The following is a 19,085-nucleotide window of genomic DNA, read 5'->3' as shown; positions in this document are numbered from 1 at the left end:
TCCCGGACCGGGGCCCGAACCCGCGTCCCCTGCATCGGCAGGCGGACTCCCAACCACCGCGCCACCAGGGAAGCCCTCCCTTTTTCCTTTCTAAAGCTGAATTCATCACAGATACAGAGAACAAACTAGTGGTTCCCAGTGGGGAGCGGGGAGGGGCAACATCAGGGCTGGGGATTAAGACGTACAACTATTATGGATAAAATGAGCTACAAGGAGACATTGTACAACACAGGGAATATAGCCAATATCTTATAAAATGCACAAACTGTCAAAATAAAATAAAAATTTAAAAAAGAAGAATCTGAACCAAAAAAAAGCTCAATTCTTTCTGATATATTTCATCAACTCGATGGCCGAGAACTCTCAAGGAGTATTTCCCATTCTTCCGTCTCTCCTCCTGCAGCCGTTCCCACATGATGGCTAAATAACCAGGAAGGCTGACAGAGACCCCCAGCCACCGGGCCCCTGATGGGTGAGCCCATGCTTAGCCCTCCCCAGCTGTCCCAGTGACACTGCCCTGAAGCCAGGGTACCTCCTCACCTGATCAAAATCGATGCTGCCATCCAGGAGGCTTAGAGAGTTCATGATGTTGCTGCAAGTGGTCATTACCGGATGCACAGAGCACATGGGGTCAGTGAGTGCTTGCTCCAGGTTCCCTTTAACGTTACTCAGGCTGTTGCTGAGATTTGCAGATAACTGTCTCATGTCCGTTAAGATACTGTTCACTTCGACCAGGGTTTCTCTGGTCTCTTGGATTTCTGTAGGAACACAGCCCGCTTCAGAACAGAGGCACCCACTGGGCTGGCAAATGGAAAAATCCCTTCTCATCTACAAAAGTACCCTAAAGGAACTTGCGATAAACTTGTAAATGACACTGGAAGGCAACCAGAGGAGCCTGCTGTGAGGGGCAGTCTGAAAGGGGAATACAGGGACATTGATGGCCTACTCCAACCAACTCAGCTTTCCTACCTGGGGGCTCTTCCAAATACGCAGGGGTGAGTACCAAGCTAGGAATGTGACTGGGACTCGTGGGCACAGCATTAACTGGTTAGCACTGGAGCAGAAGCCACAGGAAAAGGTGTCACCGCCCTAGCCTTGCCTAGCTTTAAAGAGGTCAGCCCAGACAGGCCAGCCTCTTCAATCCCAAGCAGTTTTAATTCACATAAAAACTGATCACACCCAGAAGGATTTTGGTGATGGATATTCAAAGAGCTGGAAGTAGACACAGCGATGGTTAAGATCACAGATTTGGATTCAGGCGAGTCTAGGTACAGATCCCAACTTTGCTACTTGCTGTGTAACCGGAAGTCGATTCCTGAACATTCTTTGGCAATGTCTTCATCTGAAAAATGGTGAAACCACCACCATGTTCATCACAAAATGTGGGGATTAGAATGGTCAAATTGAAATTCCTCAATAGCAGTGAGTCCACCTGTTTTATTGTGGAAGTCCCGCAGCCTAGTCCCGTATCCTTATACTAGTTGATCCCTAAAAATTATTTGCTATCTTGATTACTCTGGGGTATAGAAATCCATAGTCATGACTTGGGAGGTAGCAAAATACAACTCTTTTCTACAGCGACTTAAAATCACAGCAGTAAAAGACGTGAAACTTAAATTAGAGGGCACTGATTTTCTTGTAAGCAAATAAGTCTTCCGGGCTCACAGAACAGATGTCAGGGCATCAGGCCACAATTGCATGTTGCTAGGAAAGTGTAAATGCCCTTAAAAACTGGTTTTCCCAATTTTCCCTGGCAACCACATAAAACTTGGTTCTAAAATCACACACACACACACACACACACACACACACACACACACTTTAATGCTTTCCTGTCGTGGTCTCTTGCTGAAAGTATTATGAGGGCTCACCCCAGTTCTTCTACTACCTTCCAGGATCGGACGAAAATTCAAGAGAAAAGATTATTTGAAGCAGACTCCAAGATTTTCTGTTTAGATAAGGTGATAGAATTGGGGATGAAGGGTCATACAGTCCAATCCTGGAAGCCTCCCCAGGTCTCAGAGTAAATCATCAAAACTAGGTTGGGGTGTCATCTTGGATGACACGGGCAATGCCATCTCCTAAGAGCAAACGTGCTAAGGCACAGCCTAGAATCACAGTTTCCCCTAGTAACCAGGAGATGACCCAACCAGCCTCCTAATTTACAGATGAGTAAACTGAGGACCTGAGAGGTGAAAGAGTTTGCCAAAGGTGCTACAGCAAGGCAGAAGAACTACTATCTGAACAGTATTTGAGATAATAATAATAACAAAGATTTTATCAAAGAGTCACTCTGGACCTCAGTTTCTCATCTTTTCCACCTACCTCCCAGGATTATCAGCAAAGCATGGAGCTAGTACCCAGCTCATATTAGAGGCTCAATAAATATCTGCCACAGGGAAACAAGGACCAAAGAACACAGCTGCAACTAGAAACACACAACAGAACGCAAAAGAGCATCGCAAAATATAACTCACACCACACACCTCACAGTTTAATGTTCTGTGGTTTACCGCTCATTGCCTTTTCCACTTTGACTTCAAGATGAGTTATTTTAAGGCAAGAAACAAACAACAGCAACAACAAAGAATGATGGATGATAAAGTGAGTTGATGGCCCAGAAAACACGTGTCCATTTAGGCACCGTGTACAAACATTTGAGGTTATGGGTGCTATGCTATCATGTCCCAAGAAGGACTCAGAAGTAATACATTTTTTTATTTTCCAAAGGCTTCAAAGCATTTTTTTGAAATGTCTACTGGGTTATAACTCTGGGGGTCATTCCAAGCCTACTAAGATCACATATATTATGTATCTGGAGTCAGTGGAAAGATATTTTAGATTCTCAATGTCAGCTAATTAACATTTTACTAGTTCCTAGAACATTTCCTTTATAGGTCCTAGCCTGCAGCTCAAATATGATTTGCACAAATCCATTTGCATATTTCTGCTTTCTCCAAAGGCCACCAGACACATAAGGTTGCAAAGGATTTTTAGCAAAAAACTTGCCAAAGCAGTTTATTGAGTACATTTTAAGAAGCTCTGGCAACATCAGAGGCTAAAGTTTAACTTATTCAGGCTGGCTTTAAAAAAAAAAAAACCATATATATATATATATATATATATATATATATATAAACACTTCAATAATACAGGAAGCACTGAAAAGAAAAAAAAATCTGTTTTAATCGACTTTAATCCAGCTAGAATTGTAATGCAAACATTAAAAACTGGGCAAACCATGGGGCAAAAAGTAAAGGTACATGCCAACCACGCTGCACCATTTTGCACAGCATCTGTCTTCACATAATTTGGGAGCTGGAAGGGATCTTGGCCAACCACCACTCCAATGCACTGACTTGACAGGGATCTGGGGTGCAGAGATGCCTGGCGTCATCCTGTGGTCACACCAGCTCTTGCACTCCAGATTCCCAACTGTTCTTTCAAAGTTACACTGTGTTGTGTTTGCTGTGGATGGCCCGGAAGCACCCTACACCTTAACACTCCCAAATGTACCCAAATACCATCTGGAATGGTCCAGGCAGCACAGGCCTTATAATCAGACCAGGGTCTGGATTCCAACTCCGCAACTTCCCAGCTACCTCATCTGGGACAAGTTACATGAACTCTGAGCCTCACTCTCTTGAGTTGGTAACATGGAGGTAACCATACTCACCCCACAGACCTGTTGTGAGCACCGACTGACATGGCGCAGGAAAAGTACCTGCTATATAGCGTTGCCACAGGGCAGGGCCTCAACACTCAATAGCCTTCTAAATTTTACTTCATGGCTGATCAATTCTACAATCACTTGCTTTGTTGGACTTGGTTGGCTGGCATCTCAGAAGCCATGTCACCCCTCCCCTATGGTGCAGCAGAGTTTGGGTAACACGGGTCCCACCCTCAGCTTAAGGAGTGGGCCTTGACTGCTCCCAGGCAACCCATTTCCCCTATGTAGCACTGCAAGGGGAGTTTGCATTAGAACGATGCAGACGCTGTAGAGAACAGCTAGATGGAAAGAATCTCACCACTAGATCAAGCCTCACCTGAAGCTAGTTTCAGTTGCATGAGACAACAGTCCACTTAGTTGAAAACCACACAGAGATTTGTCTGTATGAATCAGGTAAATGACACATGATTATTCAAAAGATGTTTATAAGAGAGTAAGAGAGATGACAGGAGAGATTTGATTGTAAAAGGTCAGAGGGTCAGCCCAAATGATGATGAATCCATCAGTGAAGTGTAAACACTTGAAGTTATAATGAGGGGACCCAGGAGATCATTAGCAAGAGGGATGCCGAGGGCAGTGGAGAGGGAAGGCTTTGCGTGGATATTAGACATGAGTGATTAAGTCTCAAGGTGCAGCAATGAGGAGCCACCAAGGTGTCCACCTCTCCTCATAGTTTTGTTCTGGCCAATTAAGTGATATTTCCTGCTAAGACACAGGGCTGGGCGAAGTGGGGTGTGAGGGGGAGAGAAGGTGGGCAGCTATGGAAGGAAACGTCTCTGGGGAAAAAGTCTGGGCTTCATCTTCATTCCTGCGGCAGAAATGCTCAAACAGCAAGTGACAAAGTAATCACTGAAGACTGTTCATTCAACTCTAGGACAACCTGGAGCTCCTTGTTTCTGATATAATCAGTTACCTGGACAAACCTGAACTATCTGAGGTGAAATCAGCGGTTCTTAAACTGGGGTCTGTGCACAGACTCAAAGGGATTTGTGAACTTGGAAGAAAAAAACCCAAACCAAACCAAACCCACATCTTCATTTCCACTAGCCCCTCCAGTTACACTTTAGCCCTTGATTCTCTTATGAAAGTAGGCAGTGAATCTCTGTCAGTGCCTCTGTCACTGAAGAAATCAGAAATATTTTCATTTAATATTCAGTGTTTGCTGATATCGGCAGTATCGTGTCTGCTCATCACTACTTTGAAATTACGGTAGTCACCAGAACCTCCACTATATACTATTAGTTAACGGGCTTAATAAACAAGCACATGGTGCTCCACTGCAAATTCACGTTTTTAGTAGTTTGATATTTCAACCTGACACCCTACTTATGTAGGGTGTCATTTTATGACTAATGCCATTTAATTTTCAATAAAGGACAATAACACACGGTTTGGGGGCCATCTGTCGGCCATGATGACAAAGAGTTCATTTCGTGTCGTAAATGGGGTTATTGGAGGAAAGAAATGTAACACTCAGTTGTAAGAAAATGTACTAATTAACAGGAATAAGAGGTTACACTCCTTGGACACTGAGTTCTTTATCTAAAACAATGCCCCTTATTAGTCCATTGTGTTACCATTTTTGTGCATTTTTTCTTTCACTTATTATTTTTTGTTTCCATAGTGGGCCATCTTTCAGTTTTTAAAGATTACCATATTTCCCTGATTCACTGCCTCCTTCTGCTTTCTTTTTTACATTTTAACTTTAGTGAAATGAGCATGCAATCAATTTTGCATTTAATGTGGTACTTTCCTCTTTTCCCCAAAAAAGACATTAATTAATCCAAAGGTCTATACAATATATGCTGCCTTAAAATCAAGGAGTATTATATTCTGATGAGTCACAAATAGCATAGTATATTGACTAGGAAATCAGAAGCTTTTAGTTCTCCTTTTCCATGTGTTGAAGGTTGGATAGAAAATTGATGGTTTAGGAAAATAGCTGTCACTGCGGATTGAGCACCGTATTAGTTATCTATTGCTGCAGGAGATACTATTCCAAAAGTCAGCAGCTTAAAACTACAAAGGTTTATTATCTCACACAGTGTGTGAGGGTCAGAAATCTGGGATTGGCTTAGCTGAGTGGCTAAGCTCAGGATCTCTCCCGAGGTTGCAGTGAAGCTGGCAGCAAGGGCTGCGTTCGTCTGAGGACTGACTGGGGCTGGACCATCAGCTTCCTCGGTCAATAACACGGGTGGCAGGAGGCCTCATTTCCTCACCATGAGGGGAAGGAAGGAAGGAAGGACTCCTCCCCAACCCATCTCCTTCCGTCCGAAATACAGCTAATGGATAGAAACAAAATTAACCACTGGCTGAAGATTTATTTCAATTGAGTTTAAGTGTATTTGTTGTGAACTTCGGACAACTGTTGTACACTAACAATATCCCAGTAAGGACAAAAGCAAGAAAACTTATGTTTTTGTTTGTTTTCTTTTTTCTTCCATCTATTTTTCTTTATTCAGGTGCCACTGAACCTCTGCTGTGATTGACTATGATTCAACCATAGGGGTAAGACTCATTCTAAAGACAAGCCTTGCTGTTTTAAACTTCAGTCTTTGTCAAAGCTAAATACACATTCTAGGAACACAATTTTCTAATATGTATGTTAGATGAAGAAGGTTCTGTGGCATTTCAGGCAGAGGAAGCCTGTGCAGTACAGGGTCTGGGGAAGAATGACACCTTTGGGGACTTACATCAGAATGAACACTGAGATTCACGGCTAGAATGGAAAGTGGGGTGCTGGTGCAAGAGGCTGGAAAGATAGGCAGGGGCCAGGTGTGGAAGGAAGGAAAGAAAGAAAGGGAGGGAGGGAGGGAGGGAGGAGAGAAGGGAAAAAGGAAGGAGGGAAGGGAGAAAGGGAGGGAGGCAGGAAGGAAGGACGGACTGTGGCTCTGCCCTAGCTGACCCTCAGGGGAAAGGGCGAGGGAGCCTGGGAGGCTGAGCCTTCCGGGTGGAGGCTGTCTTGGTCCTGCTGCCACAGTGCTTACCTTCTGCCATGGCCTTGATGTCATCCAGCACAGGGACCACTCTAGGTTTGAGCTGTTTGAAAATTCCGTCTCCCAGCAACAACTTAATATCTAAATTCCAAGAAGCATAAGGGACAGTGAGGGTGGGGTCTCTTTCTTTATTCTCCTCTTACCTCTCAGTCTCTTCCCGATGCCGATTTCGTTGCCTGGTTTAGTCTCTCCCGACGCGAAATCCCACTTTTGACTCCAGGCCCCGTTAAGCTGTGGACTCTCGTGCGGAGATTTCTTGGCACACTTCCAAGCCCTCACACCAGCTGTGCCCCCCCGTGAAAACTTAACCACCGCAGACTCGGTGTTTCTTTGTACTAGGAATAGATTCACCTTATCACCTTGATTCACGGCTGCAGGTGTCCCTAACCTCTCCAGCTGGACCAGGGTTTCTGAACCCGGGCTCTATCGACGTCGGGGGCCGGATCGGTCTTTCCTGTGGGACCTGCCCTGTGCGTTGCAGGGTTTTTAGCCACATCCCTGGCCTCTGCCAATGGATGGGACCCAACCGGGACACTGAAAATGCCTCCAGATGTTGGCAGATGTCGTCTTGAGGGCAAAACAGCCCATGGTTGCTAACCACTGAGCACGTGGGGACCAGCTCCGCCCACCCCTCTAATTCCTGAAGCCACTGGCTTCTCCGGGGGGCCCATATCTGTCTTTAACAGCAGATTGGACAGAGACCCAATTCTTCTCTCATGTGGAGAGTGAAGAACAGGTGCCTATGACTGCAGGAAAGCAGAAGCATTTTTATAAAAAATGCTAGGCTTTAATGGCTGAGTAACAAACTACACGTTTCAATAATGCTAGGGAATTACTGTTCTGTTTTTCCCCTTTGTTCACGCAGAAATTGCAGAAACAGCATACTACATTTCTTAGTCCATGTTTTATGGGAGATGGCCATAGCATCTTCTAGCCAAAACAAACACATTTGAGGCAACGTTAAATTTTACTCACTGTCCAGATCTGAGAATGCCCTTGCCTTCGTGGTGGTATACTGGTCCAGTACATAGTCAATTTGCTAAAAAAAAAAAAAAAAGATTACTTGAAACCTCTTCTTCTGGAGGTTTCCCAAGCCACAATAAAAAGAGATTTAACATACGAAAATTATCCTGAATCAGAGTTTTTTTAAAAAGAAAGCAGGTTCTTAGAGATATTTCTATTTTGGGGATGCTCAGACTTCTTATTGGCTTAAGAAATATGATTTCTTATTTCTCATGATTCTGTGGATTGGCTATGCCGATCTCCTGGTGGGCGCTGGCTTGGCTGGGGACAAACGGATCCCTCTCTCTATGTGGTCTCTCCTCCCAAGCGGCCAGGCTGGGTGTTTTCACGTAGTGGTCCCGCTAGCAAGAGGACAAGAGTAGACACTGCAAGGCCTTTGGAAGCCTAAGGTCAAAACTAGCACAAGGTCACGTCTACTTCATTCGTTTTGTCAAAGCGGGTCACAGACACATCCAAGATTTGAGGGGATGGAAAACAGATCCACCTCTTGAAAGGAGGAACTGCAGAGAATTTGAGGTCGTGTGAAATCTACCACCCTAGAATCATTTTACTTAGCAGCTATTACTGACCTCTGCTGGGGCCACTCACCCTTCTGCCTACCGTGTCTTTGTGGGTCTGCTTCCCTACACCCTCTGCAACCCTGGATGTTACCACTTTTAAATAAAATAACTATTGCCCATCTTCTTAGTGAAAATGTGCATTATTATTTAATTGTTCATTTCTCCAATTACTAGAGTAAGGTTAACTTGCAAATGAAACAACAGACAAAGGATTAATCTCCAAAATATACAAACAGCTCATGGAGCTCAATATCAAAAAAACAAACAACCCTATTAAAAAATGGGCAGAAGACCTAAGTAGACATTTCACCAAAGAAGACATACAGATGGCCAAGAGACACATGAAAAGATGCTCAACACCACTAATCATTAGAGAAATGCAAATCAGAACCACAATGAGGTATCACCTCACACCGCTCACAATGGTCATCATCAAAAAGTCTACAAACAATAAACGCTGGAGAGGGTGTGCGAAAAGGGAAGCCTCCTGTGCTGTTGGTGAGAATGTAAATTGATACAGTCACTATGGAGAGCAGTACGGAGGTTCCTTAAAAAACTAAAAATAGAACTACCATACGACCCAGCAATCCCACTACTGGGCATGTACCCTGAGAAAACCATAATTCAAAAAGAGTCATGCACCACAATGTTCACTGCAGCTCTATTTACAATCGTCAGGACATGGAAGCAACTTAAGTGTCCACTGACAGATGAATGGATAAAGAAGATGTGGCACATATACACAATGGAATATTACTCAGCCATAAAAAGAAATGAAATTGAGTTATTTGTAGTGAGGTGGATGGACCTAGAGTCTGTCATACAGAGTGAAGTAAGTCAGAAAGAGAAAAACAAATACCGTATGCTAACACATATATATGGAATCTACAAAAAAAAAAAAAGGTACTGACGAACCTAGTGGCAGAGCCGGAATAAAGACACAGACATAGCGAATGGACTTGAGGACACGGTGGGGAGGAGGAAGCTGGGGCGAAGTGAGAGTAGTATTGACATATATACACTACTGAATGTAAAATAGTTACCTAGTGGGAAGCAGCTGCATAGCACAGGGAGATCAGCTCTGTGCTTTGCGACGACGTAGAGGGGTGGAATAGGGAGGGTGGGAGGGAGGCTCAAGAGGGAGGGGATGTGGGGATATATGTATACATATAGCTGATTCACTTTGTTGTACAACAGAAACTAACACAGCATTGTGAAGCAATTATACTCCAATAAAGATGTATTAAAAATAATTTTATGATGTTTGGGACCAGTTATATTTCCTCGTAAATCAATTATTGACATTCTCTGCCCAATTTTTTATAGATTTGTTAGAGCTCTTTCATATATTTTTTTTCTCTTTCTTTCATATATTTTGAACTACATAAGTTTCCCCCAAAGCCATAACACTTTAGTCTCTTTCCAAGATTATGAGAGCAATCCCAAAGTTCACCAGCCATGATTGCTATGTGTTTAACTTTGCCAACTTTTTAGGAAACAGATTTTACTTTGGCATCTTTAGAATGATAGGTAAAAAATATTATGAATTTTACTCACAAACTGGGGAAATGAAGCATTTCCCTCTCTGCACAGGCTATAAAGTTGAATAAAGTTAGCTTCTATAATCTCAATATTAAAAATTCCTGCACTCCTTGCATTTTTAGTTCCAACCACATATTAAAAAACCAGTACCATATTTAATGTGTTGGCATTTTTTTAGAGCATATTAAACCTGTAAGAACACATCCCTGTGTAAGGAAGCCCATGGATTCTGGCAGGCTCTTATTAGTGAATCTAATAGGATAGCATCCTTCTCTCTGCATGTTGGCTCAGCATCATATGTTTGACGGTTTCTGCTGAGAGGTTTTTATTTCTTTATTTATTTAATTTTTGGCTGCGTTGGGTCTTCGTTGCTGCGTGCGGGCTTTCTCTAGCTGCAGCGAGCGAGGGCTACTCTTTGTTGCAGTGCACGGGCTTCTCATTGCGGAGGCTTCTCTTGTTGCAGAGCATGGGCTCTAGGCCTGCGGGCTTCAGTGCTGTGACTCATGGGCTCTAGAGGGCAGGCTCATAAGTTGTGGCGCATGGGCTTAGTTGCTCTGCGGCATGTGGGATCTTCCCAGACCAGGGCTCGAACCCGTGTCCCCTGCATTGGCAGGAAGATTCTTAACCACTGTGCCACCAGGGAAGCCCCATGACTTTTTTTAAAAAGAAAAATCTTTGGTGCCACTGTCCTTTCTTTTTCACAATATCATTAACTCCCCATCGTTTGCTTGAAGTTACTCTGGTAATGAAACCTTTCTGTTTTATAAACACTTATTTGCTAATATCTGTATAGATGTGTAAAATTCCTTGGGAAGGAGAGACACACACACACATGCACAGAAGTTGTCTCTGGGGACAGGGTGACCTGAGGGTACCTTTTTTCTGTATCCCAGAAGCACATTGATGCTTTGCCTATTCAGAAAATCTTTTTTAAAAACCTCTCAGCAGAGGGCTTCCCTGGTGGCGCAGTGGTTAAGAATCCGCCTGCCGATTCAGGGGGCACAGGTTCGAGCCCTGGTCCAACTAGAGAAAGCCCGCGTGCAGCAACAAAGACCAACACAGCCAAAAATAAATAAATAAAATTGAAAAAGTCATGAGACTTTTAAAATGGTTAAGCACTTTTATAATAAGTAATATAATTATATGGTATACCTTAATAAAAGAAATAAAGTAACATGAAATAAAATAAAAGCACCAATTCTGAAATTATGCTTTGTACTCTTTTGAAAATCACTTGCTAGGCCTTTATTCCTTTATCTTTAAAATTAAAAGACAACACCTGTCTACAATGATTATAGGGTTTCCAGAAGGTCCAAATAAGATTCCAAATATATACAGGAACTCCCAAAGGCCTCAAACACAAAGCATCATGGGATATAGATTGTGGTCCTTACCCCTGGAGTTGCATTCAGGAGGGTTCTCAAGTCGTTGAAATTACTTTCTGACAATTTCCGAGTCTTTTCAATGTGAGTCCTTATGTGTTGGTTCGCCACAAAACCATAGATGATACCAAAGCTGCAGGAAAAGGAAAGGAGAGCGTTTACTGTGGGAGCCATGGCCGTGGTCAGGTACAGAGCAGCCCACAGCCGGGAGAAGGCGGAAGGTCTTCCTGTGCAGAGAACCCCTGCTCCCCAAGCCGAGCCCCTCCACCGCTACAGGCTTCCTGCCTCCATCGCAAAATCCACGCACCACCAAATGTGGGCCACAGAACAAGACTCAGTCCTCTCAGGGAAGTCCTCTCCTTGAATATCCATTCAAGACACGTTGCTCAGTTAAATATGAGTCTTATAAACGGAACAATGTTCAGGAAATAGAAGTTACAAAGGTTATAAGACAGGGTGTGGAATACAGTCCCACTTCTGTACAGATGCGAATGTAGGTATACACTCTCCATGCAGGGCGTGCACGCACACACACACACACACACACACACACACACACACACACACTACGTGCATACCTCTGCTCTCCTCAAGAAGACTGTCAGGAAAAATACTAAAATGATAAGAATGGTTTGGGCTTTCTCATGTTTTTGGTTAATCTAATTGTCTTTGTTAGCTACTGCATTGTCCAGGTTGAAAGGAAATGTGAATTACTTTAGCATTAAAATACTATATAAGCTGCAAGCCATAGAGTATACACCGTCTCCTTCCACTTTATGTGAAGTACAAAATCAAACAAAATGATGGTGCCAAAAGTCAGTGGTTATATGCGGGGGAGGGGTGGGTAATGGTGTAGTTAGTGTGTTCACTTCATAGAAATTCGCACATATGTGCTTATGATAGGAACACTTTTCTCCATATAAAATGCACTTCAATAAAGAGTTTCAAAAACACTACATGAGGGCTTCCCTGGTGGCACAGTGGTTAAGAATCCGCCTGCCAATGCAGGGGACACAGGTTCGAGCCCTGGTCCAGGAAGATCCCACATGCTGTGGAGCAACGAAGCCCGTGGGCCACAGCTACTGAGCCTGCGCTCTAGGGCCCGTGAGCCACAACTACTTAAGTCCATGCTTCTAGAGCCCGTGCTCCACAACAAGAGAAGCCACCGAAATGAGAAGCCTGCACACCTGCAACGAAGAGTAGCCCCCGCTCGCCACAACTAGAGAAAGCCTGTGTGCAGCAACGAAGACCCAAAGCAGCCAAAAATAAATAAATAAATAAATAAAAACACCACATGAGAGGCATCTTACATGAAAAGCTACACTACATGAAAACAACAACCATATTTTTCGAGCCATCTGAAATGTCTACGTTTAATCATTTTAAGAGCTCTTAATGTCTACTAATTACTAACAATCCCCTGACAAATTAATTTGACCAACTGGTTTGTTTTTGTGTCAAGGCCTTTAAACATTAAAATGTTACCTTTAAGATTGCTAATCACCAAGGCCTTGTTGGATTTAGCCACTAGATGGCAGCAAGAAATTATATAAACTCATAACACACCCTACAGAAGCTACCTCCAGAAGTTAACAAAATTTTTAGTTTGTAATAAATTGTTAGTTTGTAACCATCCAATGGAAGGTGTAACTATGTTTCTAGAAGAAAATTTTGCAAATAATACGCAAACTTTTGGGGAAAAATTCTGATGGAGAATATGAATACTTCTGCTTCTTCACCAAAAGCAACATCTTAAGCATGATGCATTCATATATTTACAGGTATGATGGCCAACTGCCCACTTTTGCACGAAAAGTCCCACATTCCCAGGAAACCTCTCAGTCTTGGGTAATTGGGGAGTCATTTGCCCCATTTCTGTCATGAGTCATTCCAAGGAGCATTGCTCGTGTGGTTACCAAAGGGGAAGGGGTAGGGGGATAAATTAGAAGGCTGGGATTTACATATACACACTACTATATATAAAATAGATAACCAACAAGGGACAACTGTATAGCATAGGGAACTATACTCAATATTTTGTAATAACCTATAAGGTTAAAGAATCTGAAAAATAATATATATATATCTCACTGTGCCATATACCTGAAATTAACATGATAATGTAAATCAACTATACTTCAATAAAAAAATAAAAAAAATTTAAAAGTTAGAGAAATAAACCTATTTTCCCATAGCAACATTACATAGGTGCATTGCCTGTCCAAACTAATCCCCCGAAGTCTGTAACACAATGTTGAACGACATTTCTTATGGTTAACAAGGTGCAGTGGGGACTTCCCTGGTGGTGCAGAGATTAAGAATCCGCCTGCCAATGCAGGGGACACAGGTTCAAGCCCTGGTCCAGGAAGATCCCACATGCCACGGAGCAACTAAGCCTGTGCGCCACAACTACTGATACTGTGCTCTAGAGCCCTCGAGCCACAACTACTGAGCCCACGTGAGACAACTACTGAAGCCCGCGCACCTAGAGCCCGTGCTCCACAAGGAAGAGTAGACACCGCTTCAAAGAGAAGCCACTGCAGTGAGAAGCCCGCAGACCACAAGGAAGAGTAGACACCGCTCGCCACAACTAGAGAAAGCCCACGCACAGCAATGAGGACCCAACACAGCCAAAAATGAATAATAAATAAATTAAAAACAACAAAAAAAACCAAGGTGCAGTGGAATATGCAATAAAGGAGGAACATGAGACTTGGGTTCTGGTCTCACAACTGCCACTAACTCATACTGTGTGAGCTTGAGAATGTCCCTTCCCTCTGTGAGCTTCAGTTGGCATCAAAAACTAGAAATTAGATTAGATCAGTGCTTCGCAGACTGCAAAGGAGAGGGGTACTGGATGTCCACAAGGTGTCTTCAATTTTTTTTTTAAGTTTGGGTTCATGTTGATGATAATCTTTAAAAGATCTAATTAACAATATCCTCTGACATTTGAAGGGACCACCTTAGAATCCATTTTTGTCGGTCTCAAGTCTGCATTGGTATTTATGAGGCTGGCATTACACCACAGCAATAATAGTTATTAAATGATTCACTCATGCAAAATAAGGCCAAACGACCCAAAATAATGACTTTGGAGTAGTGTCAACAGAAGGGGAAAAAAAGCTGAGTCATAGTAATGTACCTGGGCCTTTATGTACCATGCCAATTTTCAACCATTCTGCACCATGACAAGTCAGGATCACCACCTGAATATACCTGCCCACCAGAGGATTTCACACTGGGGGCCCTTGCTCTCTCCCCATCATGTCCAAATTATTTGTCATTCGTCATGCTCCAGACCCATTTTTGTCATTTAAGTCAAAGTGAACTTGGGAAACAAACAGCAAGTCCAAGTCCATGTGGTTTTCCCTGAACCCCCTGGATAGGAGAAGGACATCTTGCCTTGAACTCCCAGAGGTCTCGCCCTGAAGTTCTGATGGGTTTTTCTTACTTCATACTCTATTTTGCCTTTATTTCCACCTATGTTTAACTTCCCTAAAAAGAGGTGGAAACTGCTTCTTTGTAAACCTTGGGTAATGCAAGGTCTCGTGTCCTTGGTGGGTGATCAGTGAAGGCAGATTTAAGGACTGGGCTTGTTTCATCTGATCCATTTAGAAGATTAGCCATATGTTCAGAATGTCCAAGTCAGAAACTATCTTTGTTCCTTTATTGAATAAATGCTGTTACTCCAAAAGTCATCAATCAGTAAACACAGCATTGCAATGCAATGCTGAATTTCAATACACCGTATTTAAAAGGACACATTTCTGTTACTCAGTTATAGATCTAATTAACATGAAAGCATTAATCATTTTTAAAAAACTGTACTAAACAGAATTCTGGGATAGAATTTAGCAACTTTCAAAGCTGATTTTCACACTCATAACTCATTGTAAATTTTATATTTAAATTAAAGACAGCAAATTAAAATGCCTACACAGGTAGGCAGAAAGCATGAAGGGCAAAGTGCCTGGTATGGACCTGTGGGAGCTGGAGATAAAGATGGGGGTTGGGCAGATGTTCTGTGGCTCCAGTAAGTGCTACCATGATGGAAGAAGACCAGATCTTCCAATTATTCACAAAAATCTGGGAATCTGGATTCATATGGAAAATCTCCCATTTCAAATTATTTTCCCCATTTTTAAATATTAGCAACAAATCAAAGAAAAAAATTTTAAATACTACACAAACCAATTGATGGTCTCCATTTGTAATCCCAAATTTAAAACCCTTAGTTAAACACAAATAGAGAATTTAAAAGTTATTCTTTTTGTTGTTGTTGATTTAGACATTCCTTATTATTCAATGTTCCTTTAAGCATATACACAAAAAAATCACATGAAATTAATGTTTTGTTTTGTTTTTTTTTAACACCAGTCAACTATTAGGATATGACAATGAGGGAAATTCACCTCACACAAAAAGGGAATAAAATTTCAATCAAATGATAGTCAAATGACTATCAATTCTCTGGCATTGACACAAAAGCCTTTAAGCTACGGAAAATTTTATGTAGTACAACAAAATCTCTTGAAATTTTTAGCAGAAGATAGGAATTTATTTTTATGACATATTAGCACTATAACTTCTGTATTTTATATGGACAGACCGATTTTCTCTACTTAAAAGTAAATACTTAAAGTTTTTAGAGTATGGCTAAACATTTAGGATTTGTAGCAGTTTTTTCTACCAATTTCTACTGACAATGAAATTAGCCAATAAGAGCCAAATAAATGCTCTGTCTGTAACTGATCTCTTACTTTTTAAAGATAATTTTTCAATTTCGATTTCAACTTTATATAACTAATTCTCTCATTAAGCAAGTCTCATGATTTCCAAGGCATGCTAGCTCAATTTCTTTTCTGGAAGCTTGTGGCCTCCACACCAGGAATTGACATCACATTGCAACAACAACAACAACAAAAAAAAAAAAAAAAAAAAAGGACTTTGAAAATAGCCACCTTCCTGAAAAGGACTGGGATTCAGTTTCACCACAGTAATTGGCAAAAGCTGACTTTTGGGAAACTTAGAAATAACCTCCATTCTGGAGAAATAAAGGCACAGCTGTTCCTTTTTGTTGTTGCTTATAACCTTTTTGAAATTCTGAAAAATGCAGTGATGACAAATGCAAAGGAACGGAGAGAAAAATTGGCTTTTTCTGGAGTAAAGCACATCTGCTTAAACGGTCCACAGTGAGACGTGGAAATGTAATCTTCTGCTGATGGTCAAACAGACTTACGTAAACATATGTCAACGTCTATGGAATTCAAACACTCTGCAGCTGCCTTTGGAAAAGCTCAAATGGAAAAAGAATATGACCACATATATTCCACACACATTAGGGGATCTTTCTCATTAACACCTATGCCTTTCTCAATTAAAAAGAAAAGATTTCAAAATTTTTAATAAAATGGGATGGATGAAAAATCAAGACTAATTTAAAAACCAACTTCTTTTTAAATTGTAACAGTATTCAGCCACAAAAAGGAGCTGAGCCTGATAAAAGGCGAGTAGACCGCTCTGGGCTTCTGAAAGAATTTTTTAAAAATCATATACAAAGATTATTTATCACTAGTATCCAAGCTCTGCTGAGGTCGATGGAAGCAGAGGCTAATACCTCGTTTTCTTTCTCTTTCCGCCTTCTAATTTTGTGGACATTCTTTCCCCTCTTACTTCATTCTAATCTTCTGATTTTGTGGACATAAGTTTCTTCTCCTTTTTATCTAATCATAATATGGAAATTTCTGTTTTCTCCTGGTCTTTAATCTTCTTGGCTAGTTTTGATTACGTGAAAACAATTACTCAACTCATGCTGTTGAAGATACTTGCAAACCAGTAGGTGTTCTAAAATGATGACATCAAAATAGCTATTTAAATTAAAAAAAAATTCAAAGCAAAGAAGTTTAAACTTCTAGTCTGAATTCAAAGTAAACAAAACAATCTCAAATACTACTCTTATTTAGACCTATTTATAATCCTTATATAAATTCAATGTATTATGTGAAATAAATTAAATTTGTCACTTAGCCTCAAATAGTTGATCAACTTTGGTTTAATTGTTCTGAAATTTAAAATTGTTATATTAATTAATAAGTTTTACTCGGGTGGGGAAAACATCTTAGCTGACTGTGTAGGAGGATAGAATCACAGATTTCTTTTTAAAGAATTTTCTAAACCAAAATATACTCAGGAGAAAAAAAACTTACCTAAATGTGTTTGATGGGGCTGAGTTCTCAAGAATAAAAGATATATTTAGCATTCATTTTATATAAAATGAAAGCCAAGTTTACTTCTGACATTGTAACTTTAATGTTTATATATCTTTGTATTTAAAACCTCATATAAATAATTCAATCAGTTCAGGGTGAACTATAAAGTGTATATTGCATAATTATATGTAATGCAAATAAAAGTGCAATTTAAAAACAGAAACCCAATACAGGACATATGTTCCATTAAAAAAAACTGAAAGCCCATTATTACATACGTGAACATTTATTTGGGTAAATGAGTACATGCAATAAAGAATTTTCCTGAAGTTACATCATATGTATTTGTATCAAGTGAAAATTCTTAACTTGTTAAATAAATAATCATGCTAACAAGAAGCCCTCAGGGCAAGTATTTTCAAAAGGCACTTTGTCACCTGAGCCTCATCTTTGATGTCTAGGGTATACAAAAAGGAAGACACAGGGCTGTCCAAGTCTTTGGATGAATGAAGGATGTAAGTTTCAGGCTTAAAGGAAACGCACAAGGGTCTGAATGGTCTTTGGGCTATAACTGACATTCTTCTGGTAGCTGGGGGGAGGTCACTACTCCCACAGCTGTAGGGTCTGTACATTCTTGAAAATCCTTCAAACACAAAGCAGAGAGACAGGGGAAATCTGTAATTACCACTGCCCCGATCCTAAGCTGCCTTTCAGAATTCAGTGTGAAGAAGCAGTTAAATTCAAATTATGGACAGAGAGAACAGGGACACAGAGGGAAACAGGAGAGAGAGAGACAGAGAAACCCACACCCCCGTCTTGCAGATGAAACACACCCACAAAAACTACCTGGTGGTTAAACAAGGGTGCATGAAATTAGCTAACACATTCACTTGGATCCTGTTTATAAGTATATTGTTAAGGTCTATTTTTTTTTCTTTTCAACATCTTTATTGGAGTATAATTGCTTTACAATGGTGTGTTCGTTTCTGCTATATAACAAAGTGAATCAGCTATACATATACATATATCCCCATATCCCCTCCCTCTTGCATCTCTCTCCCTCCCACCCTCCATATCCCACCCCTCTAGGCGGTCACAAAGCACCGAGCTGATCTCCCTGTGCTATGCGGCTGCTTCCCACTAGCTATCTACTTTACATTTGGTAGTGTAGATATGTCCATGCCACTCTCTCACTCCATCCCAGCTTACCCTTCCCCCTCCCCATGTCCTGAAGTCCATTCTCTACGTCTGTGTTAAGGTCTATTATTTCACTATTTTCAGCAGAAGGATATCTGTTCAAAAAAACTGACTGCTTTGGAATCAGTAGCAGTGCACTGGCTTTTGCTTTTTGTGGGGAATTTTTGGTTTTCTAAATTTAATTTTTGGTGTACTTAATTCAGTAAGTAATACTTGAGTGTGGTAGATAATTCAAAAGAAACAAGAAGTCTGGTTGCAGTAAGAAGCGAGTTCGCTTCCCTCCCCTTCACAGCCACCAATTTCCTTCTCAGAGGCAACTCGCCTGGCCAGGGTCTCGGCAATCCTTTCACATGGTCTCTATGCAAACATAACCATGTGTTCACATCCCCCTCCTTTTTTGTTTTTAATCACTGGTGTTGTGTTCTACACGTGGTCTACAAACTGCT

General features: G+C 41.3%; 1 protein-coding gene across 2 annotated transcripts in view; it reads right to left on the bottom strand.

Moving 5' to 3' along the window:
• Positions 1-19,085, bottom strand: part of PROM1 (prominin 1) — an 85,931-nt gene that overhangs the window by 33,990 nt on the left and 32,856 nt on the right. For both annotated transcript variants that reach the window (XM_027103297.1, XM_027103296.1), the window contains 4 exons: positions 11,246-11,366; positions 7,702-7,765; positions 6,718-6,807; positions 541-758 (listed from right to left, as the gene is read on the bottom strand). In XM_027103297.1, coding sequence (XP_026959098.1) covers positions 541-758; positions 6,718-6,807; positions 7,702-7,765; positions 11,246-11,366 — 493 coding nt within the window. The remainder of the gene's footprint in view (positions 1-540; positions 759-6,717; positions 6,808-7,701; positions 7,766-11,245; positions 11,367-19,085) is intronic.

This window comes from Aethalodelphis obliquidens, unplaced genomic scaffold (assembly GCF_003676395.1).
Source record: "Aethalodelphis obliquidens isolate GAN/ISIS:26980383/991018 unplaced genomic scaffold, ASM367639v1 scaffold6, whole genome shotgun sequence".
Taxonomy (NCBI): domain Eukaryota; kingdom Metazoa; phylum Chordata; class Mammalia; order Artiodactyla; family Delphinidae; genus Aethalodelphis; species Aethalodelphis obliquidens.
The sequence above is the reverse complement of the archived record's forward strand: the minus strand, read 5'-3'. Positions and strand labels throughout refer to the sequence as shown.